The following is a 20,814-nucleotide window of genomic DNA, read 5'->3' as shown; positions in this document are numbered from 1 at the left end:
ACTTCGATTTTCACTTGAAGTTGAAACAGTACGGTAACATCTCTTGTATTTTGTTTTCATTAACGTTAACGTGTTCTATTATCAATAATTATTAATTAAAAACTGTGCTGTTAATTGTGTAAAGGATATGCCTCCAGTAAAAGATGAGTCGATAAGAGAAACTAATTGTTTAGAAATAATAAACATTGTTGAGAAGAGTCCTGGCAAGAGTACTCTTGTGGATGTAAGAGCGTGCAATAAACCTGCCGCAAAGGTAAAATTACTTTATTATATTTAGTTTTAATTAATGTTTTAATGAATAAACTCTACAACTAGGTTATCGATTTAAACTCATTCGTAGTCCACAAGGAGTTCTTTATAACCGCTACTTTATGGTCTTTTCTGTTCGAAATTCAATTTTTCTTTTTTTAAATAACGTTTTAATATCTTATTCAGATAGTTAGATAGTATTTCATGTTTAACGTAATTACCTGCACGGCTAGGTACAAAATTGAAACAGTACATCGGAATTATATCAGCATGTTATGTAGTTTTTTACAACACTTTCTCATCAACAATTTCTACTGTTTGCCCACAATTTACATTGCAATTTAACACATGCATAGATACTCTTTTAGTAAAAATAATAACATGTTTGTGGAACATAATGTCTATCTATATAGATTAGTATCAGAGCCAACCTACTGACCAATAAATCTTATCATCTTTATCAATAAAAAAAATATACAGTATTATTAGTAAACTAAAAATCTTAATTTAAACAGCTATTTAAAATACGGTAATACTGATTTAAGCGAGATGCATTATCTATTCCTTCAGTCTTATATAGCAACAAAGAAAGATTATTTGAATTTGGAAGATTATTACTGAATTGATTGATTGATCCATGCACACAGATATCTACAGCCAAAACAACATTTTCTATAATTGCTGAAATAATATCTCCTAAAAGAGTTGCTGTATGTATTTACTAGCTGGCAAACTTTGTACTACCTCAAACATTTTGTTCTCACCTTTTAAACCTCTCCTGGACTTCACAAATAACTCAAGACCAAAATTAACAGCAATTGATTTATATTTTTTATATTGTATGTATTAAAAACTAAATCATGAACAAACTTCTTGTAATGATAATAAATATAGTATAATAACTCACCAGGTGTAACCTTGTTATTGTTTTGGTTACACTTGAGTTGATCAGACTTTGATATTAAAAATAAATCATGAATATATACAAAAGTCATATAACTGCACAGTTGATGTAGTGGCTGGGTAGATTGATTTCATTCCCCCATAAAGCAACTCTTTGTGATCCACAAATTGTTGTCTTGGTTCTAGGTTTCATATGTATGTGCATAAAAACCTTTTGTATCATAAAAATACCATGAACAATATCAAAAAACCGAAAGTTCTTTTATAATCTTCAAGAAGTTGTGGTTAAAGTTCTTATAAATAAACAGTATTATATAAATACTAATCCACATTGAGCAAGCATGGTGATTAACCATTGTATGCTGGAGCGCAGATCTGTGTGAGACCCAACATGTATTCTATTGTCTCATATACCCACAGACGAAAAGTTAATACTCCAACCTTCTCTGTGCAAGAAGAAGCTATGGTCAGCAATGGCCTTTTATAGGCTGATGATGTATGATTATTTATACAATTCATTATAGACAGATGTGATAAGCAGGCACAATATTTTCACCATAGCTTTCTCCTCAATTGGATGATTGATCATCAGCAATGTGAGTTAGCATTTATTGCATAGCTAATCTGTTGCTATTGCATATTTTATCAGATAAAACATACACTTTTCCTGTGTATTGACTAAGTCTTGTTATAGAAGGTTTTCATAATATCATCACTTGTTCAATCATTCAAACCAAAGAAGTATTTGGGGAGCCATAACGGCACTAGTGCCCCAATGCACACCCACCCATAGAAAATGAGTCTTGTCATTATACCAGGCACAATCCCAGACTCCATGATATAACTTAGAAATGTTTGACTGTTCAACTGACCCTGGAATTGATCTCAGCAGCATGCTAGCAATCATTGCACTAATGAGGCCGTCATAAAATGTTAGAAGAGAGTTAGGTATTTTTTATAACCACTCAACTGGTATTGGGAGTAGCTTTATTTACATAATTTACCTAGATATTTCTAAATATCTGGCCTCGGAATTGTATCGAAATTGTGATAGTATGCTAAACAATATGCATAGTAAAAGAATTAAAATTTTTGTTATTACTAAAATTCTATCCACAATGATGTTTGAAAATTCGAACAAATTGTTGATTCATTTTGTCTTTCATTGAATGCATGAAAGACAGACATAGTTATACAATACAAACTTTAGTAATCTAACTATCCATAACAAAACAATTTTCTTTCATAAACCAAATCACAACTATTGAGTGAAGTGTCTCAAAATGTAAACTTTATGTCAGGCAAATAAAAAAATTGTCATTAATTTAAGTTTTTCTCGAAATATCACACCAGGCTTGCCCCTTTTACTCATACATACAAGACAAGTACTTATGTACTAAATGTAAAATAAAGAATTAGTAAACAAATATTTACTACTTAAATAAATGGAAACCATTTGTTATTACAAAACACAATAATTATTATAATGACTCAACAGAGGGAAAACTGTACCTACCTTTCATTATAAAGGTTCCATCAAGCACTTATCTATAGTGGTTTCATATCTATCAGATAAAGCACTTTTATGCAAATCCCTTGACAAGGCAACATAACTAACTTTCCCTTGTATGTAGTACTTTTGAGATAACAATTATTTTTGTTATAACAATAGCCTCAAATTAAGACACCATTCCCATGAGGTAACTAAACATGTGTTTAACTACAGTTTATAATGAAAAAGTCATTAACTTTCGTGTAATTTTGAGTGTCTATTTCGTTCTCAGAATATTCGAATTTCTAATAATTCATATATCAAAATGTCAGTTGTGTTTAGTCAAAAGGAAATTAATAATCTAAAAATATTTAATCAATGTTTAATCAAGCCGTTGAATATAAACCTGTTTTGTAATCTTATATTTGAACTTTTATTATCTGTGTTATTTTATTTTATTAATTAACGAAAATTACAAAATTAAAAGATCTAATAAATGTATAACTAAATCTAAATAAATAGTCATGGAATTTAAAAAATAATTAACTCGATTGTTAAGTAAGGTTGTGGACCATCACTAGTTAAGTTACGATCACAATAACAAGGCAAACAAATTAAATAAACATCGCAAATCAAGGATAAGGTGACATCAATCAATCAAATCAGTTTGAAATCCTGATTATTTCATAAACAATCAGACTTGTAGTTGCAAGGTTTTTTCTTGTTTAACTCTTAAACAACACAAATGACCAACACACTCGATACAAGTACACAAAGTTATATATGGTGATACAAGGATGTCCTTAGATAACTGCTAACTTAAATATTACGTCATAGTTACATCTAGTTTGTAGTATCAAAATGAAATCACACTTGGAACCATGACATAAGGCATGTGTAAGGTAGCTTCTACTGTGGTTAGTTTGTAACTTTGTAGTCATTCTTTTGTTGCGCCTCGTTGATTATCATGTAACATCCTTATCTTTTGAATGTACCCAGTCGAAAGTGTTACTTATTGCTAAATATTTTGTTTGAGTCATACCCACTGCTTAATTGTACCACTTTAACGCGTTTTGCTAAGCTTAGTGACTGACAAATTATCACTTTAATCGTTTTAATAACTCTTTGAATAGGGATGATGACGGGGTATGAAAATTAAAAAGCTTTTAGTCCGTCAGTTAGGAAATGAAAAATATATTAGACACGTATTTTTTTAGACTTAGATAAAACGAATTAAAGTTTTGGAGTGGGAGCAAATACGTCATTTCTAAGTATAAAATGTATCTAGAAGTGACGTCACGCGATATTTCAAATCGATAAATCTTCGAAAGTATTTGTTTCCGTAAGAAAATAAAAAATGCGTGTCTAATATTTTTAAATAATCTACAAGACGGACATTAAAATAAAAATTAGTCATCTACCCTATTCGGCACGACTTGTAATTGATATAGGGGTTTGATAGTGAAATGAGGATAAAATAAACGGAAATCGATGATATAACAATGAGTTAAAAACATTAAAAAAATTAAACGATGTTTTAAGTCAAATACATAATTTTATTGTAAACTTTCCTAATGCTTCTCAATTAACACATCCACATTATGCAACAAACTTTACATAATCGTTCGTATTATTTAATTGATGTTCTATCAGCTATAATGATTTGAATTTCTCTAAGAGTCGGCGGCGACAACGACTCTGTATGTAACAAGTGTCTTTTCACTTTTTTTTTCTCGCGCCGTTCAAGACACGCGCCTCTGCCGTTAACTTCATAGTTCGTACTCAGATTATCATTTGGTAGCGACCTAGCGCAGGTCTACACGACTATAGCGTCTCAGTATTTATTCTAACTATTTGCACATTTTATTTTTTGTTTTATGTTTTTAATGCATCCTTTTTTTTTGTTTCTTTGCAACTTTCAGTGTTAAAGGTACAGTGCATCATGTTGTGGGCAGCTGATTTTTATGTTATTTGTGTATACGATTGTTGTATGTAAAATGCACAGAACTGTATAGTTGTGGAGTGTGCCTCTATGTAGTGCATGTGTTGATATTGCACCAGTAGCGTGGAGACATCATGACTAATTCACAGGTACTGTATTATTTTTCTTTGCACATTTTTATTTAGATATTGTTTGGAATGCTTTTTATGCTGTAGTTAGACGTTTAAATTGTTTAAAATTTGGGGAATAGATTGCATCGGAGGAATGTTTATTTTAGATTCCAGGATATTGCGTGTAGTTATAAAACTATAAAGAATGGCTACGTTAATAATATTTATTGTGGTTTGGATGCTAGTAAGGCAAGGCCATAAACACAATACAAACGCATGTGCATAATTATGCAGGTACAAATAGGTACACAATCGTCGTAGGAAGTCGAATACAAATCATCAATTGTTTGCCCTAAACATGCAGATAAATAGGTACATAGATATATGAAAAATCTTGGCAAAACACTAGTGACTAAGTATAGCTTCGAACATAAAATGTAGGAATAAAATGAGATGCCTAAAACTAGGTCCGTTGCACAATATCTCATTTAGTAAAACGAATAATTTTACATATTTATTTCAAAATATATTAGTTAAGCTAAGAGACACGAATTTGCAACATGTTTCTTTTGTTTACTTAATAGGTAGTAAAATAAACTTTAAATCATCATTAAAGTACTTAATTACAGTATTCTCATAACTTGATAGCGCTGCATTTAGCGATAAATCATAGACGCGTTCATCGCTTAAGCTCATTGCTCCAATTATAAAATATGGAGCGTGTGTATAAGACACTTGATATTAATAATCCGTTACGCAATTATGGTTATTGCTCTTAATTCCCCGCATTCATGAATACATCAGTTACTCAGTACAAAATTCAATTATTAAAACCTTTCTCACAAGGAGCCATACTCGTTCAGACTAATATAACTATGTTGAAAGAAACAATAATAATCACTTATATTTCTAATTAAACTTTTGCTTCTGTGTATTATTTTTTCCCTTTAATAGTTCACGTAACAATCGACCATAAAAGTCTTAGAATAATGAAAGTAAAATTTATGCGTGGTAAAGTCTTTAATGGGTTTTTAATCTTAACGTTACAAAGCGAGAGTTTATGCTAATTACACTATAAATATAAATAGGTAATTAGGTACATACCCACAATACAGGAGAAAATCCTAGAATGGACAAAATTTCCTTTAAAAAATATATACATTTTATCTACCCACACTGGTACACTCTTGGTACACGATTTCCGTATTTTCAAATTCATTGATTCGAAAAAAGTTTTATTAAATCATACGTAATAATCAAAGTAAATTGTTATTTAACTTACACATAATTTTCTCTCATTGCGTGCAAGTCATAGTCAAGTCTGATTGTCTGTCAAAACAATTTAACAAGAGCATAAATGTAATTGCCAAACTAAATAAAAAAAAGAATCTATCACTTTCATTTGTCTAACTTAAGTGTTTTGTTAATTTTACGTTTGCAACATCACGTTTGCTTGTAATTTTTGGGACATTAGTCCAAACCTCTTTTCTATTCTTTATGGCCAGATACAAATCATTCTTTTTTTGAATATCATTTGAAATTCCATACGCAATTCCATTCTAGTAGAGTACAGGGGCCTTAGTACGAGTTTGCTTTACGTTCAACGAGATCGAAACGAGACTGCATTCGAAGCTGTGATTGGCCGGCTCCAATGAACTAACCAATCACAGCGCCGAACGCGCTCTTGTTTCATTTTCGTTTAACGTAAAGCAAACTTGTACTAAGGGTACAGATAAAAAAAATCATACGTAATGATTGCTATTCATAGCCGATGATGGTCCGTAAACGGCCAGTCATTGGAATGGACACAAGCAGATAATGATGTCGTTGTTAGTCTTATAGCATATCGAAAACGTTTATCATAATTATTGCTTAATAGTTGTTACATCTCAATTATTTAAATAGGAAAACCTTTAACTCTTCCTCTCAGCTTGATTGGAAACCTTTCTTTGAGATTCTATTATATTTTTTATGTGTAATATTTGACCAAAACACTACTTCATTTCATAACCCGTCACGCAAAATACACTTACACCAACTTCGGTGGCAGCCAGTGAATTATTACCATTAGGCAATGTGTTAACTTTCTAGTTATATAGTGAACTATTATATGATGTATAATAACTATTTGTACTATTTAGTTTATGTATGTCTATGTACTATATTATGCTTCGCAATGATCTTTGCTTTTTCTGTTTCCCTGCAGCTGACACTGGACGTTTTTCAGGTATGGTTCCGTGGTGTGAGAAGCTCCAAATTCCGCCATGTATACGGCGTACCTTTCAAACGGGAGCGTTGCTATGACAACATCAAAATAACTAGGAATGCGCATGATTCTAATTTCTGCGCTGTCAACCCTAAGTTCGTTGCCATAGTGACGGAGGTGGCTGGTGGAGGTGCCTTCCTTGTTCTGCCTTTGGATCACGTAAGTATAAACAGAATTTATATTAAATAATAATTAATATATTAAATCTATATATTAATACGTGAAGCAAAAACTTTGTAACAGTTTTTACGAAAATTGCGCGGACGTTGGAGCATAAAATTTGGTACACTTATAGTTTATGTGTAGGAGAATTGCGGAACGTTAATATTTTTCAAAAATAATGATTATAAAGTACATTAAATCAATAAATAAAACATTACACACACAATAGTATCTGATCGTATTTGACAAAACGTCAAAATCGATAGACATTGCGATGGTATTCTCACGTCTCATATGAAAAGAGGTTTCTAATTGAAGGAGGTTTGGTTATTCATGATGCGCCGGAATATATTAATTTGAATTTTACAAAACTAATAGCAATTCGTTAAATACAAATTATCCTTGAACGTATGTTAAGTGGTATTGTAAATTAAATCGTATATGGTCGAATTTCGACCACTAGGCGACCACTAGTAATAATTAATCTCTCCTTATTATTTTTTATGTTACGTTCCATAACTTAAGCTATGAAGACTAGCGTTTCAAATGTACTGCAGTCTATAAATTTTACCTTTCTTAGATAAACATTTTTCATTGAAAACTAGACAAATAAAATACATTTAATAGCTGAGTATTTATTTATGAAACAATAGCACGAATGCAATAGTCTTTATTATAGGAAAAGTTATCAAATCAATTGTTTTGTGTTAGTGTTTTGTCTTTTTGTCCGACAACAATAAGAATTTGTCGGATGTTCCGTGATCCTTCCGTTGAATGTGTTCATGCCAAATGCCATTGTTTTAAAAAAGCAACAACATACGTAAAGGGATGTTGACAGGATTTAAAAAAGAATGTCCGTCGTTTGTAGAAGTGACGTCATGCCATATTTCAAATAAACGAATCGTAAATTTTTGAAATATGCCTGTTTTGGACAAACTCTTTTAAAAAAAAAGGTAAGGAATAATAAATTAGTGATACTAAATGACATCTATAATGGTTTTCAGCAACCCATAATAAAATGACACGAACGGTAAAGGTACGGGGATCCTTTAGGTGCTCCCTCTAAATCTTAGAGTTTGGGGTGGTGAAAAAGGTTATAAAAGTTCTAAAAACTTGAAAAACTACCGTTGTCATCTTTCTACATTCTCGTAATCGATTGGTTATACAGTAAGGTACATACACGTAGGTCCACCATAATCCTGGTTAAAGATTAACCCAAGCTGAAGCCATACTAACTGACCATTGCAATACTTACAACGACTCAAAGTAGATTAGTTAATTCCTTAATCAATTAAGCTTCTTAAGGTTAATCTAACCTCTTAAGTTTTTAATTTCGTTACGTTGTCTAATTTTCTGAGATTGAAAAAGATCCCATAAATTCTAAGTTTTAGTTCTTTGCTCATGACGACGGTCATGTACGACTAAAATGGGCAATAACTGGCCAATTTTTTGCAAAACTAACGGGCTGCCAATAATGAACAAGGAGCAAATCTTGCTAAACCTTTGAGCTCCTTAGTCCAGACTATAAGTATCTGTTCTCTAATTCACGCTAAGTCATAGACATTTTAAATATTTGTAACTTAATTTAAACGCTACTTGACTGAATCTGAAACCCAGTCTTATGCTTCACATACAACACCTAGGAAATGACTAAACCTTTTTTGGCTAAAAATCGGTTCTGACCTAGTAAGACGTCACTGGTCGCCCGACACCAATATTTGCGCCTTTTATTGGTTTTATGGCTGAACCGCCCTCGCTTGTGTACCCAACACTATACGTGTTTGTACAAGGTGTATCCCAGATTAATCAGTTTGATTTGTTGCCTTGGCCAAAAAAAAACGTCATTAAGTTGATAAAACCTTTTTGTTTTTCTATCTGTGGTTGCGTGAAATGTCAGTTCTATCCACCTGCCTCTAAGATATGTAGATTAAAAATAGTTGTGGGATAATTAAGTATCTGTTAATTTATTGTTAAAGTTTTAGATGTCACTAAATAGGTGATTAAATTATACACCTGTTCTTGTCGGTCTATTCGTAGCTAATGATATTGTTAAACTCCCGATGACCTGTCTAAAAGTCCACTGCATTGATATTTGTTTGTAATGTGCATCTGTATAAATGTATGAACGGTACTCTCACCTTGACTTCTAAAATAGTGTTTGAACTATTATCCCCTTAAACTCCACATCACCGTGTTCAGAAGTAATTGTAGCCAAACATGCGTTATTGAAACATCCGCCGAACAACCGAATTGCGGTACTCACACATCAGAACGTGTTGTGATTGCAAATACTGTGAGAAATGTGTACCATCTTGATGCATATTTGCAACAAAACTGCAACGTTACAAATCCTTGCCTCGCAGTTCGCTTGACGCAATTGTTTCGTTGCAACTTAATTGTTTGTAAAAGCGGTCACTCTATCTGATGTGAAATGATATCTTTACGTAGCGGAACACCTTATTAATTATTTCGTAAACCGTTTATTAAATACGTTCGTGTTTCGGAATAGTTATTACGTCATAATCTGAAGTCATTTTAAGGCTCCTTTACGTTTTAGACGCGCATATCTGTCACACTATTAGCAGTTAAAATATGGCAATTGGCAACGGAAAATTAATTTTCAGGTATAGAGTACACTGTTATTGTGAACTAGGGAAGTAAAATTACTTCGATATAATAAAAAAACAACAATATTGTATTTTTTTTTTCAAAAGAAGAACAATGTTTGAATTTGACATAAGATGACACTAGACCAACTTTTTTTTTCAGACTGGCAGGTTGGACTTCAACGCGAGCCGTGTAACTGGCCACAAAGGCCCCGTGCTTGACATAAAATGGAATCCTTTCAACGATAACATCATAGCGTCGTGTTCCGACGACTGCACGGTAATTTCGTTTGTGCTATTTTTTTTTTATTAAACTTTTTTATATCCGCAATTTGTTCATGGTAATTGACGCCTATTACTTGGGGATGTTCCGTCTGAACAATTTCTCGCTTTTTGTTTGAGCGAAAGCGTGTAGCCTGGTTGTCAATATATTATTAGATGTGGCTATATCATTACGGGTAACGAGAATTTATTCAATTATCTTATCAAGCAGTGTTCTCTCGATTATGTTTTATTGTTATCATTTGTTTTGGTGTCGAGTAAATAAGTGATAAAAATGCTAACGATGTTCTGTATTTGTTATTGCATTTGATTGTTTTGTTTGAAACAATAGCGGTTCTTATTAGCAACCCAATTTATTGTTTGATATGAACTGCAATTGATTTTATTTATAAAGAATGTCATATCAATTTACTTTAATGGGTTTCGTGACTGTTATCTGATGAATGATTCATTAAAAATAGCCGTGACATGTATCTTAAATTATGTATTAAGTTATATGTGTTTTAAATTACACTAGATTCTCTACATAATCTTTTTACTTGTATATTTCATATTGATTATAGTAAAGTCCTTATAGTAAAATTGTTGTCTATTTTGTCAATTATATTTTTCTTGAATGACAATTAGTCTACTCGTAATCTTTCGCCTAACTCATATAGCGTATCCTTTTTTTTTATGACGGTGGAATGCCTTCAAAACGCGCCTAGCTATTAGGGGATAAAAGACTAGGGAGTGTGGGATTTTTACCTCACTAAAACCACCCCGGTGGCCACCCTCAACACCCGTAAGGGGCACCGGGTCCTCTTAATAGACCTGCTCCGGAACCCCACGATGCAACTCCTGTTACGGCACATCCCTAGGGCATATACCGTATTGGGTAGTTTACTAGGTTAAAAATAAATTATTTTGATATTTCAATATAATAAAATATCCCAAAATACGTATTTTCATTCATTCATTTGACGATATACTTATTTATAAAAATTTTCTTGCTATTTTTTGCGTAATAAGTATGCTATTTGACGCAAAAAAATTATGACGTCATAATTTGCAATGTCATAACAAAATTCATAGAATAGTAACGTTTTTGACATTTCGATAAAAGTTTGAATTTGACTAGTAGGATAATACCCTATTCTAGGCCATAAAAACACACCATTGACCAATATTTAATCTTGTACTCTATTTCCACAGGTAAAACTATGGCACATCCCGGACGGTGGTCTGTCTATGCACCTGACGGACTGGCTGGTAGAGCTACATGGCCACAAGCGACGCGTAGCCTACATCGAGTGGCATCCCACAGCCGAGAACATACTGCTCAGCGCTGGCTTCGATTACTTGGTAAGCAGTTACATAGAAATTATTATAGTACATATCAGCGGCTTATAAGTGTCCATTGCTGAGCGTATTCGCGTTAGATACTCGTAGAAATGTCTAAAAACCCACATGACTTTTATTGAGATGTTCCGTAATTTGATTTTTCAATGCAAATTGTCTTCTTTCTTGTAATCTTAGGGCATAGTAATGTTTAAGCAGTCTAAACAGCTTACCGGTGTAAACGGAACGTTCCCAAAAACGCTACATTCGTGTTATTCATGCAACGTCAGCAGTTGATTACAACTATTATTACATAAAACAAACATTGAATTCCTTAATTTTTTTAAAATAATACTCGTTTTTTACCATCACCTATATTTGCGGTATATGCGGTACGGTAAACGGTAAGTTTACCGTAAATTAGACAAAAATACTTCTAGAAAATTTCAAACTAAAACTGATTTTCTAAAACTCTTCAGTTTTGTGCAGACTACCCCAATACATTGATAAAGTATTGTAAACAATATCGTTCACCAAATGTTCGTACACATACGTTGTTGTCTTTATGATTCATCTCTGCACTTGGCTCCAATGTTTTATCCAGTTTGCACACGTTATCTATACACATTACACACACATACTAATAACCAACATCATCAAAATAAATTTGTTTACTTACGAGTATATTTGAAGCGCTAATCGCAATGTTTACAATCATACAAAGACTGTTATTTGAACTTCAAAAATAACCTTTTGTAATCCGCCACTGGATAAATTGTATAAAAACCAGGCTATGTCGCCTTTTGGGTGGGGGGGAATCATCCAATTCCTTCTCCCGCCTTGGGCGAGGCGTCAGATTCTTACTGACTAAAAACCATCCCGTTACCATTAGCGCCGAAACCCTGGTAAACCCGCTAGCTAGCTTCGGATCAGGCATCACTGGGTTCAATAGGGCTGATGCCTGTCCCGGATCCATCTGTGGTGCGCTGATAGCTCTTGAGACGATTGCAAAACGCGACGCGCCGAGGTTATATATCTTCCCCTTCCTCTGTTACATGAGATATACAATACAATTGGGATAAAATTAGTACATAGTGCATAATATTGCATAAGTATATCTTTGTTTCTTCGTTTGACTGTATATTTTGTGTGTGCAACCCTCTGAAACAGAACGCACGAATAAACTCACTTTGAAGATACATCAAAATCTCATGTCAACACAAATGTACTTCAAAATTTTTTGTAACAATCCGTGAACACTTTCGTACTCGAGATTACTGAGATATATACAGGCTGATATTATTTCCGTTTGTCACGCGAATCTGGATGTGCAAACCGTTACACGACTATTCGGTTTTGCGTGATATTTCCAATAAAACGGAATTACGAATTCCACGTTAGGAGTATAGCAGAACAGTTATTTATGCCACTGAAGTTCTGCGATGCTTCAAAATTGATAAATAATTGATATTGCATATTTCCATGTCCCTGCCGCTTATGTTGTTGTTGCTGCGATAGAGAACATGCATTATTTTTTCGTTCTATTCACACGATTGCTCCTTCTTATTTAGTGTACTGATTTTTAACTGGGTGCTTAAAGGGTTAAATAAGTTTGGGCTATCGATAAATACGCATATTATAACTTTATTTAAGACAGTCTTGTCTTGACTCAAGAGAGAAAGAGAGAGAGCATTTCTATGTTAGATTACCCACACCCTACGGTTCGACTTACGTTCTACAATTGTAGTCAGAGCTGTATTATCACTAATACCAAACAAGATATAAGGGAAACTTGGGAAGTACCTAGGGCCTCAGGTTACAGAGAGTCGCCGCAAGACGCGCATGCCAAAATGCCCATAGAGTGGCGGGGGCCGGTGCTAAAAAACAATTCATGGCGCCTATGAGATGCTTACCTTAGACGCTCTCTAGGTTCTAATCTGAGAATAGTATTACTATTATACTACTACCTACTTTGTTCCTAAAAACTAACCAATGCAATATTTTAACAATAATACTATTTACTTCCTTAACACAACAGGGCATTGTATTAACAAAATTTCAAAGCAGTGCACACGACGTTCTTAAACAAAATTAGTGCGCCGCGTGCAACCTCGTTGTATAGACCTTATGTTCACTCTTATCTTAACCTTGATCTTGTACGTTATCAGTATAACACGGCACGGTATGACGGCACTCGAGGTACTAACGATTAACGATACATTGTCAATGTTTGCATTCGTCTGTTAATTACTTTATATAGCTACATGTGCTTAGAAATAGATTAGGTAGTGAGAACGAAGGTGTTATGTTAGGCTGACAATTAATGTAGATTGTAGATCGATATTATAATAAGGAAAAAATAAAATACAAACTACTGACCAGTTAGGTATAAGCAAAGCAGACATTAATCAGGATTTATGAATTATTTTATATTATACATATTTAAGAAATATCTGTCTTAATCGCTCTCAGATATCTATAGGCCTTTTGCCAAACTGTTAAACTTTTACAAGACTTCATGAATCGTGTCAGGTTTAAATGAAACAAACCGTATTCTAACATCATACATTTTTTTTATAATTCATCTGCATTCCTAGAACTTTAAAATTAATGTTGTTTGTTCATGATAATATCCTTCGAAATTGTTAGTGAATTTAAAATAACTCTATAGTGTTCCATAATAATAGAGAAATAATATGTGTAGCTACTTAACTCTGAGTTTGTTTCGGCATTTCTTCTCAGAGTAGTCCGATAGGAAATGCCGGCCACATCTAGTTATTTAAGAGATTTGACATGTAAAAGAGTTACATTGTAACCTATTTGCATAAACAAATATAATTTATGATTAACTGCCATGGCAAATTTTGCTTTGCAGATCTTCGTATGGGACGTCGGCAAAGGCGAGGCGGTGAAGGTGATAGATTGCCACACAGACGTGATCTACTGCATGTCGTTCAACCGCGACGGTTCATTGCTCGCTACCACCAGCAAGGACAAGAAACTGCGCGTCATCGAGCCCAGGAGAGGCATTGTTTTGTCGGTCAGTCATTACTTTGGACCTTTTTTCTAAATACATTTTGTTTATATGCAAAAAAGTGATTAGTTCCACATTGAAAAATTCTCTGATCATCCTGTTGTTGTTCTGTTTTCGACGAAGCTATAATTATTATAGCATTGAAAAAAATACGAGTTACTAATAATGTATATTTTGTTTGATAAACACTGAGCAGAGAATTTCTGAGGCAGACTTAGCTATCAATACTTACATTATGAAAATTATCGAAAGGCTTCTCCCGCTCTAGGTGACGCGAGAGGGGGAATATCATATTATTACTGATTCAAACCGGAGCCTCGGTAACCTTTGTGGTCCGTGGCAGCCCCACCTTACCCTCATATACGGAACTCATAGCACTCTTAACTTTATGGTGTAAGCCGGTAAACGATCAGACGGATCACCTGATGGTAAGCAATCTCCGCCGCCCATGGACATCCGAAACACCAGAGGCGTTACAAGTACGTTGCCGGCGTATCGGAGATTGGGATGATTGTTATAATTGGGCCTCCGGTAACCTCACTCACACAACGCAAGCGTTGTTTCACGTCGCTTTTCTTTTAAGCCGTGGTAATACTCGGGTCGAGCCGGCTCATTCGTGCCGAATCATGGCTCTCCCACACTTATCTAACCATAACAATTATTCATATTACAGGAAGGCCCCTGCCACTTAGGCACTAAAGCCTCGAAGTGCACGTTCCTTGGCAGTCAGGGCAAGGTACTGACGACTGGGTTCTCCCGCTACAGTGACCGTCAGTACGCCGTGTGGGACCAACATGACCTGGACAAACCTCTCGTTTGCGAGACCATCGATAGCTCTTCAGGCGTCGTGTTCCCCTACTATGATTATGATACTAATATGGTGAGTGTTTTTTTAACGTTTATCTTACTAATATTATTATAAATGTGAAAGTTTGTGTGTATTTTTATTACTTAATCACGTCAAAACGGCTGAAAGCATCAGAATGTAGAACAGGTTATGGTTTATTACCCAATCACGTCAAAACGGCTGATGGGATCGGAATTAAATTTAGAGCAGTGGTAGGTTTGGTCTGGAATAATAAATAGGCTACTTTTATTTTATCCCATGGCAACGCGGGTGAAGCTAGTCGATAAATATAAAACTTTAGCTTTTAGTATTACAACTTCCGTAAGACAAATTTTAAAATTAAGTTATGTTTAATGGTTAATTTACGTAACTGTTTGACGAGATAACTCGACTAGTTTTAAAATCAAGCTAGGGGCTCATATTCATGAGCAGCATTGTGCTACATATATATTTGTACTTTAATCATTTTTCTTCTATGTAGGTGTACCTGGCTGGTAAAGGCGACGGCAATATAAGATACTATGAAGTGGTTGACGAAGCACCCTACGTACATTTCCTCAATCAATTCCTCTCTGGAAACCCACAAGTAAGTTAATTATGCGAAAACCTACTTTATTCCTAGGTTATTGTGGTCTGTTTTCCCATAAAACGTACCAAGCGGACCTATTTGTGACTCTTCTAGTGTTCCGGATGTATGATGTGTATTGTATGGCCGGCATTAATTGCTTATAAATTACTGATTTTATGCTAAGGTTAAATAAATAGCTTACAACTTGAGTTGTACATAATGCAATAACAAAATATTCTCGCGTACATAATGTGTCTAATGTGGTACAATTATTTTGTGATCTGCATACAAAGTAAGCTTTAGTCATCAATATGTGACTTGCTTTTTATATTAAACTTGGCAAGGACAGATAAACGGTTAATCTATATTAGAACTTATTACAAGTACTTGAGAGTGCAAATTAGTTTGCTGAAACACTAATTGCATTTTAACAAATTTGTTATCGAAAAATCCAATGTAACACTGCTCCGCTTTGCTGGGCTTGATATGAATCCAATTACAATGTAATCTGCACATATCAGTGTTGTTTCTAGAAATTACTTATGTCATAACTACGTATCGAAGAAAATTTTGATATCAAACGTAATTGACGAAAACTACAATAAATTGAACGAAAACGAAACGAGAGCGTGTTCGGCGCTCTGATTGATTGGTTCATTCGCGCCGGCCAATCAGAACGTTAGTTCAACGTAACGCAAACTCGTACTAAGGATACTGTTCTTAATCTCGTTTCCTCATCTAGTTTAAAAATGCGATAGTTATAAACGAGAAGTTGACCCTTAGGTAGAAAAATAAGGAATTTATATTTCTGGCTCACATAGTGTAGATATCTATATTAACAACGTGAAATTAAAATTATATTATAAAAAATAGGATAACAAATAAAAACCAACTTAAAGCGTGGAAGAAATTGTCCTCATCGAAATCGTGAGGTAGGGTGTCCAAAAGACTGGTAGCATAGCAATGCTACCAGTCTTTTGCCAATCAATGTAGCAACATTGAATGGCAATACTTAACAAGAAAATAAATCAATAATCAAACACTTTATAGTTTCATATCAAAAAGCTTTCTTTATTAATTTCTCATTTATATGCTTTCCAGCGTGGACTAGGCTTCATGCCGAAGCGTGGCGTGAATACGGCGGCGTGCGAAGTATTCCGTTTCTACAAGCTGCATACTTCGCGCGGCCTCTGCGAGCCCATCTCCATGATCGTGCCGCGCAAGTCCGACTGTTTCCAGGTAAACAACTTACCACTTCCTTATTTAAGAAGTACATGGGGCAATGAGATCCATAATACTATGGACATGTGTGGGAGAGCCATAGTCATCGTTGTTTCACCGTGTGTGAGGTTAGCGGAGGCCCTATCTTTCTTCTTCATTCCAAATCTCCCAATCTTCAAAGTTGCAACGAATATGTAGAACGTATATTTATTACAGAAACTTAAAAAGTGATTGAACTTCAAAAAAAATTTATTTTTTTGTGACGCTTCTCAATCTATTTAAATAGAACTTACATTCAAGTAGTTTAGTTCCAATTAATATTTTACTAACGTTGTATTTTACAGGAGGACTTGTACCCAGACACTGCGGCGCCATTGCCCGCGCTCACAGCCAAAGACTGGCTCAGCGGTATGAACTCGCCGCCTTTGCTCATTAGTATGAAGACAGGTATGTGTCGTCAAATTATAATGTCTATGTATTATGTGGCAAAATGTGTAATTGTATATTGCGCGTATAATGTAGTCTGTGAGGTTTGAGGAATGTATAAAATGCAAGATGGAGTGTATTAAATGTATTTAAATTAAAGTACTTTTGCGGTGCCCAATAGGCCCTATAATTGGAACATATTACTGTGTTAAAATTGTAGACCACACTGTACACTATGGATGCATTAAAGTGATTTGATTTGAATGAACATCCAAATTGTATGCGCACATAACTTGAACAAATATTCACATTCACAAAAAAACATCAGGCATAGCACACGGGCGAGCTCCTAATTAACAATATAACAACCTATTTAAACATAATATTCCAGGAGTAACGATCTCGACACACAAGCCTCGCACTAACAACAAGGACGCGCCGGCCATGCAGCCTCAGGACGCTAACAACAGGAAGAAGTTTGCCTTCCTCTCGCGGGAGACCACGCCCGACTACCGCCCGCTAGGCACCTGGCAGCCCAACGACCATAACAACGATACCGAACATCTAGATGTAAGTATCTTTAGATAAATAGAATTATTTTTATTGGACACCATTCACTTCACATGCAGAAAAAAAAATATTTACAAAAAAGTGTGGCAGAGCCGAAAAAGTGAGGTAATAGGTCGGCTCGACCGGAGTGATATGATTGATATTGGGATTAAGACTGCTTGAATTATATAAGAAGACATTTACATATGTATATGTATTATGTAATACAATTATCTTCTATTATATAAAAATGAGTCGGGTTTTCCTTCCTGACGCTATAACTCCAGAACGCACGAACCGATTTCCACGGTTTTGCATTCGTTGGAAAGGTCTCGGGCTCCGTGAGGTTTATAGCAAGAAAATTCAAGAGAAAGCAAGAAAACAGGAAATATTATTGGTGGCGAAACGGAATTCGCAGGGTTTGCTGGTATTACCTTTAATAATATAATATAATGCTACATACTCATAAAATCTTATTTCTTTTCTACAGGTGCAAGTGAATGAAAAATCTCAGAAGACGAGCGCCAACCAGAACACCAAGTTCCATCAACTGCAGCGTATGTTCGGCAAGCAGACTGGGGACGCGGAGCCCGTGCCGCTGTACAAGCAGATCAACCAGGGAGACGTGTTCAGTACTGAACATGAGGTATGTATGCTGACATATTGATGTAAAATACTTTTTTAAAAGGGAACCACCTTCAAATTAAATCGCGGGATTTTTTTTAATCCGGGTAACTTAATACCTGCCGGTATACTTAAAACCCATTATTAGACGTGAAATATATTATGCTCACAACCACATTAAAATCAGTTCAACCAAACGCAAAAAAAAGGTTATGAATTCCTTCTACACTACTGATATCACTTTCATGATATGAGCTCCTTATATTCCTGCAAATAATTGATAATTACCTACTAATATATTGTGACTAATTAGTATACTAAACTATATTACTTTGTTTCCAGTTACGCCTCGCATTCAACCGTCAAGGCGAAGAGTTAAGGATCGTAAAGAGGCAGCTACAGAACAGCCAGCAACGAGTTCGTGAGCTCGAGCAGTTGGTGGCCGCCCTGCAGGCGAGGCTGCAGCGCGACGGCTCGTAAGCCTGCCTCGCCTCTACATGTCCTTGTCTTATCGAGCGAACACGCTTCAGCTCCGCGTCAGAACAAGACGAGCAATGAAAACAAGACCTCGCGCACTACGGAAGGTCTAAGACCACTGGTCGCATTCTCACTTGATAATGTTGATACAATCAAGTCTTTAAGCCTTCTATTATATTTTGTGCCACACTAAATATAAGCTACTTCTACACAGTGACCAGTGGTCCCCATTAGCTCACGTAGCGCGAGGCACTTGGAAATGTTCGTTACAAATGCTTGTAAAACGTCGATCAAGCTTTAAGCACTTGATCTGTTCTTAGCCTTGTATTCTATGTTATTTAAGGTTTAGTTGTCATTCCCTAGTCTAAACCACGTCTTAATGTTGTCACAAGTTAAAGTACTAGTAAGATAGACTATGTTTAAGGAACGCGTTGTTACGCAAGTGATGTAAGGATCAAATATTTAAGCGTGGAAAGGAAGATTTACTTCATAGTTGACGGTATTGAATACTATGTAAGTCTGTAGTGACCTTATTCTTACACTCATCGATCAGTGATAATTATAAAACGCAATGCGGGATAGCAGCAGACTTATAACTTAAATGTTTGGGCTCACTACGCCCATTTTTATATTAATTTTATTTATATGCAACTTTTGTAGTTATTTTTTACATTTTGAGTTGTTTTTTATTATTTTGTTCGCTCAAATTATGAGATCATGACATCTGCAGGGCAGTTTATATTATAATGGGATCAAAATGAATCATTCCAAAAACTATATTTTGGCTTCATTGGCAGCTAAGCTTAATGTGATTGTCGGTTATTTGAATTGAATGTAGGCTTCTAATTTTAAGGCCTATGAATTTTTTTAACAAACTAAATTTGTTAATTGCTTTATTTAAAAAGAAAATGTGATAAGACCATGACATTCTACTAAATGTAAATGTTCATGTCACAAACTATTGTTTATTATTACTTTGTGTGTGTGATTTTACTATTTCTGTACAATTGTGTATATGGATTCTGAATCAGGGTTATGATTTCAATATATTATTATTTTAATTGACGTGGAATATTAAAAATAATTGTTCAACTTGCCTAATCGTTGAGATGATAAGATCTAAAGTAAGAACGAATGTCTGTATAATGAAATCTTGTTACAAATTAATATTAGGCTGCTGATCTCGTGAAAGGCACTTTTTACTAAGCACTTCATGTTATTCCCATTTTTTTATAGTTAAAGTCGCATATCTACTGGGCAAGCATTCTTGTTTAGCAGCGTTTTGCAACCCAGTGAACAAATCGTACCCTCAGTGGAAAATAGGCATAAGTGAATTTACATTGAATCATCGATTTTATCATATTTGAAAAGTACGTTTAAAGATACATACGCACATATTTTTTTCATATTTTTCTTGTTTAATTTGACGAATTAATTCAAGAAAATAGTTTTGAGAATTTATATTCCATCACTTTTTTTCTTAAGGATTAGTAGATTATGTGATATAACGCAAATAATAAATTAAAAAAAATGACATATTAATTAATAATATGTTTATACCTAAAATTTAATGTAGAAAATAGTAATTATCTTTGTTTATTTAAGTTACCTTAGCAAGCCCCTAAATTGAAAAATGGGGTAAGTATTGCTAATACATTTCAAACATAATTGTAATAAAGGAAATAATGTAGTAATCTTACTTATACTAGCATAAATGTTTGTATTTACAAGTTCAT

The 20,814-nt window shown here is 34.4% G+C and overlaps 1 protein-coding gene across 4 annotated transcripts; it reads left to right on the top strand.

The window, feature by feature from the left end:
- On the top strand, positions 1 to 19,972 carry LOC118268188 (coronin-2B). Of its 4 annotated transcripts, none has more exons than XM_035582545.2 (13): positions 86 to 253; positions 4,567 to 4,735; positions 6,924 to 7,121; positions 9,894 to 10,010; positions 11,207 to 11,356; positions 14,208 to 14,372; positions 15,040 to 15,246; positions 15,695 to 15,799; positions 16,883 to 17,020; positions 17,347 to 17,449; positions 17,820 to 17,998; positions 18,468 to 18,623; positions 18,944 to 19,972. In XM_035582545.2, exons 2-13 carry the CDS (start codon positions 4,721 to 4,723, stop codon positions 19,079 to 19,081), a joined length of 1,671 nt encoding a protein of 556 aa, XP_035438438.1. In that variant the 5' UTR covers positions 86 to 253; positions 4,567 to 4,720; the 3' UTR covers positions 19,082 to 19,972. The 4 variants fall into 4 exon arrangements, with proteins under 4 accessions (XP_035438435.1, XP_035438434.1, XP_035438438.1 ...); XM_035582543.2 differs by having other exon boundaries at positions 6,903 to 7,121; XM_035582542.2 differs by lacking the exon at positions 4,567 to 4,735 and having other exon boundaries at positions 1 to 253.
- Positions 19,973 to 20,814: the final 842 nt, after the last annotated feature.

Source organism: Spodoptera frugiperda, chromosome 29 (assembly GCF_023101765.2).
Source record: "Spodoptera frugiperda isolate SF20-4 chromosome 29, AGI-APGP_CSIRO_Sfru_2.0, whole genome shotgun sequence".
NCBI classification, from domain to species: domain Eukaryota; kingdom Metazoa; phylum Arthropoda; class Insecta; order Lepidoptera; family Noctuidae; genus Spodoptera; species Spodoptera frugiperda.
The sequence above is the reverse complement of the archived record's forward strand: the minus strand, read 5'-3'. Positions and strand labels throughout refer to the sequence as shown.

What these genes read in the sequence shown, in the direction of transcription:
- LOC118268188 (XM_035582541.2), top strand. Translation starts at nt 128, where the DNA reads ATGCCTCCAGTAAAAGATGAGTCGATAAGAGAAACTAATTGTTTAGAA. An exon ending in GCGCTGGCTTCGATTACTTG is followed by an intron (nt 11,357 to 14,207) that starts GTAAGCAGTTAC and finishes TTTGCTTTGCAG; the next exon opens with ATCTTCGTATGGGACGTCGG. An exon ending in ATGATTATGATACTAATATG is followed by an intron (nt 15,247 to 15,694) that starts GTGAGTGTTTTT and finishes TCTTCTATGTAG; the next exon opens with GTGTACCTGGCTGGTAAAGG.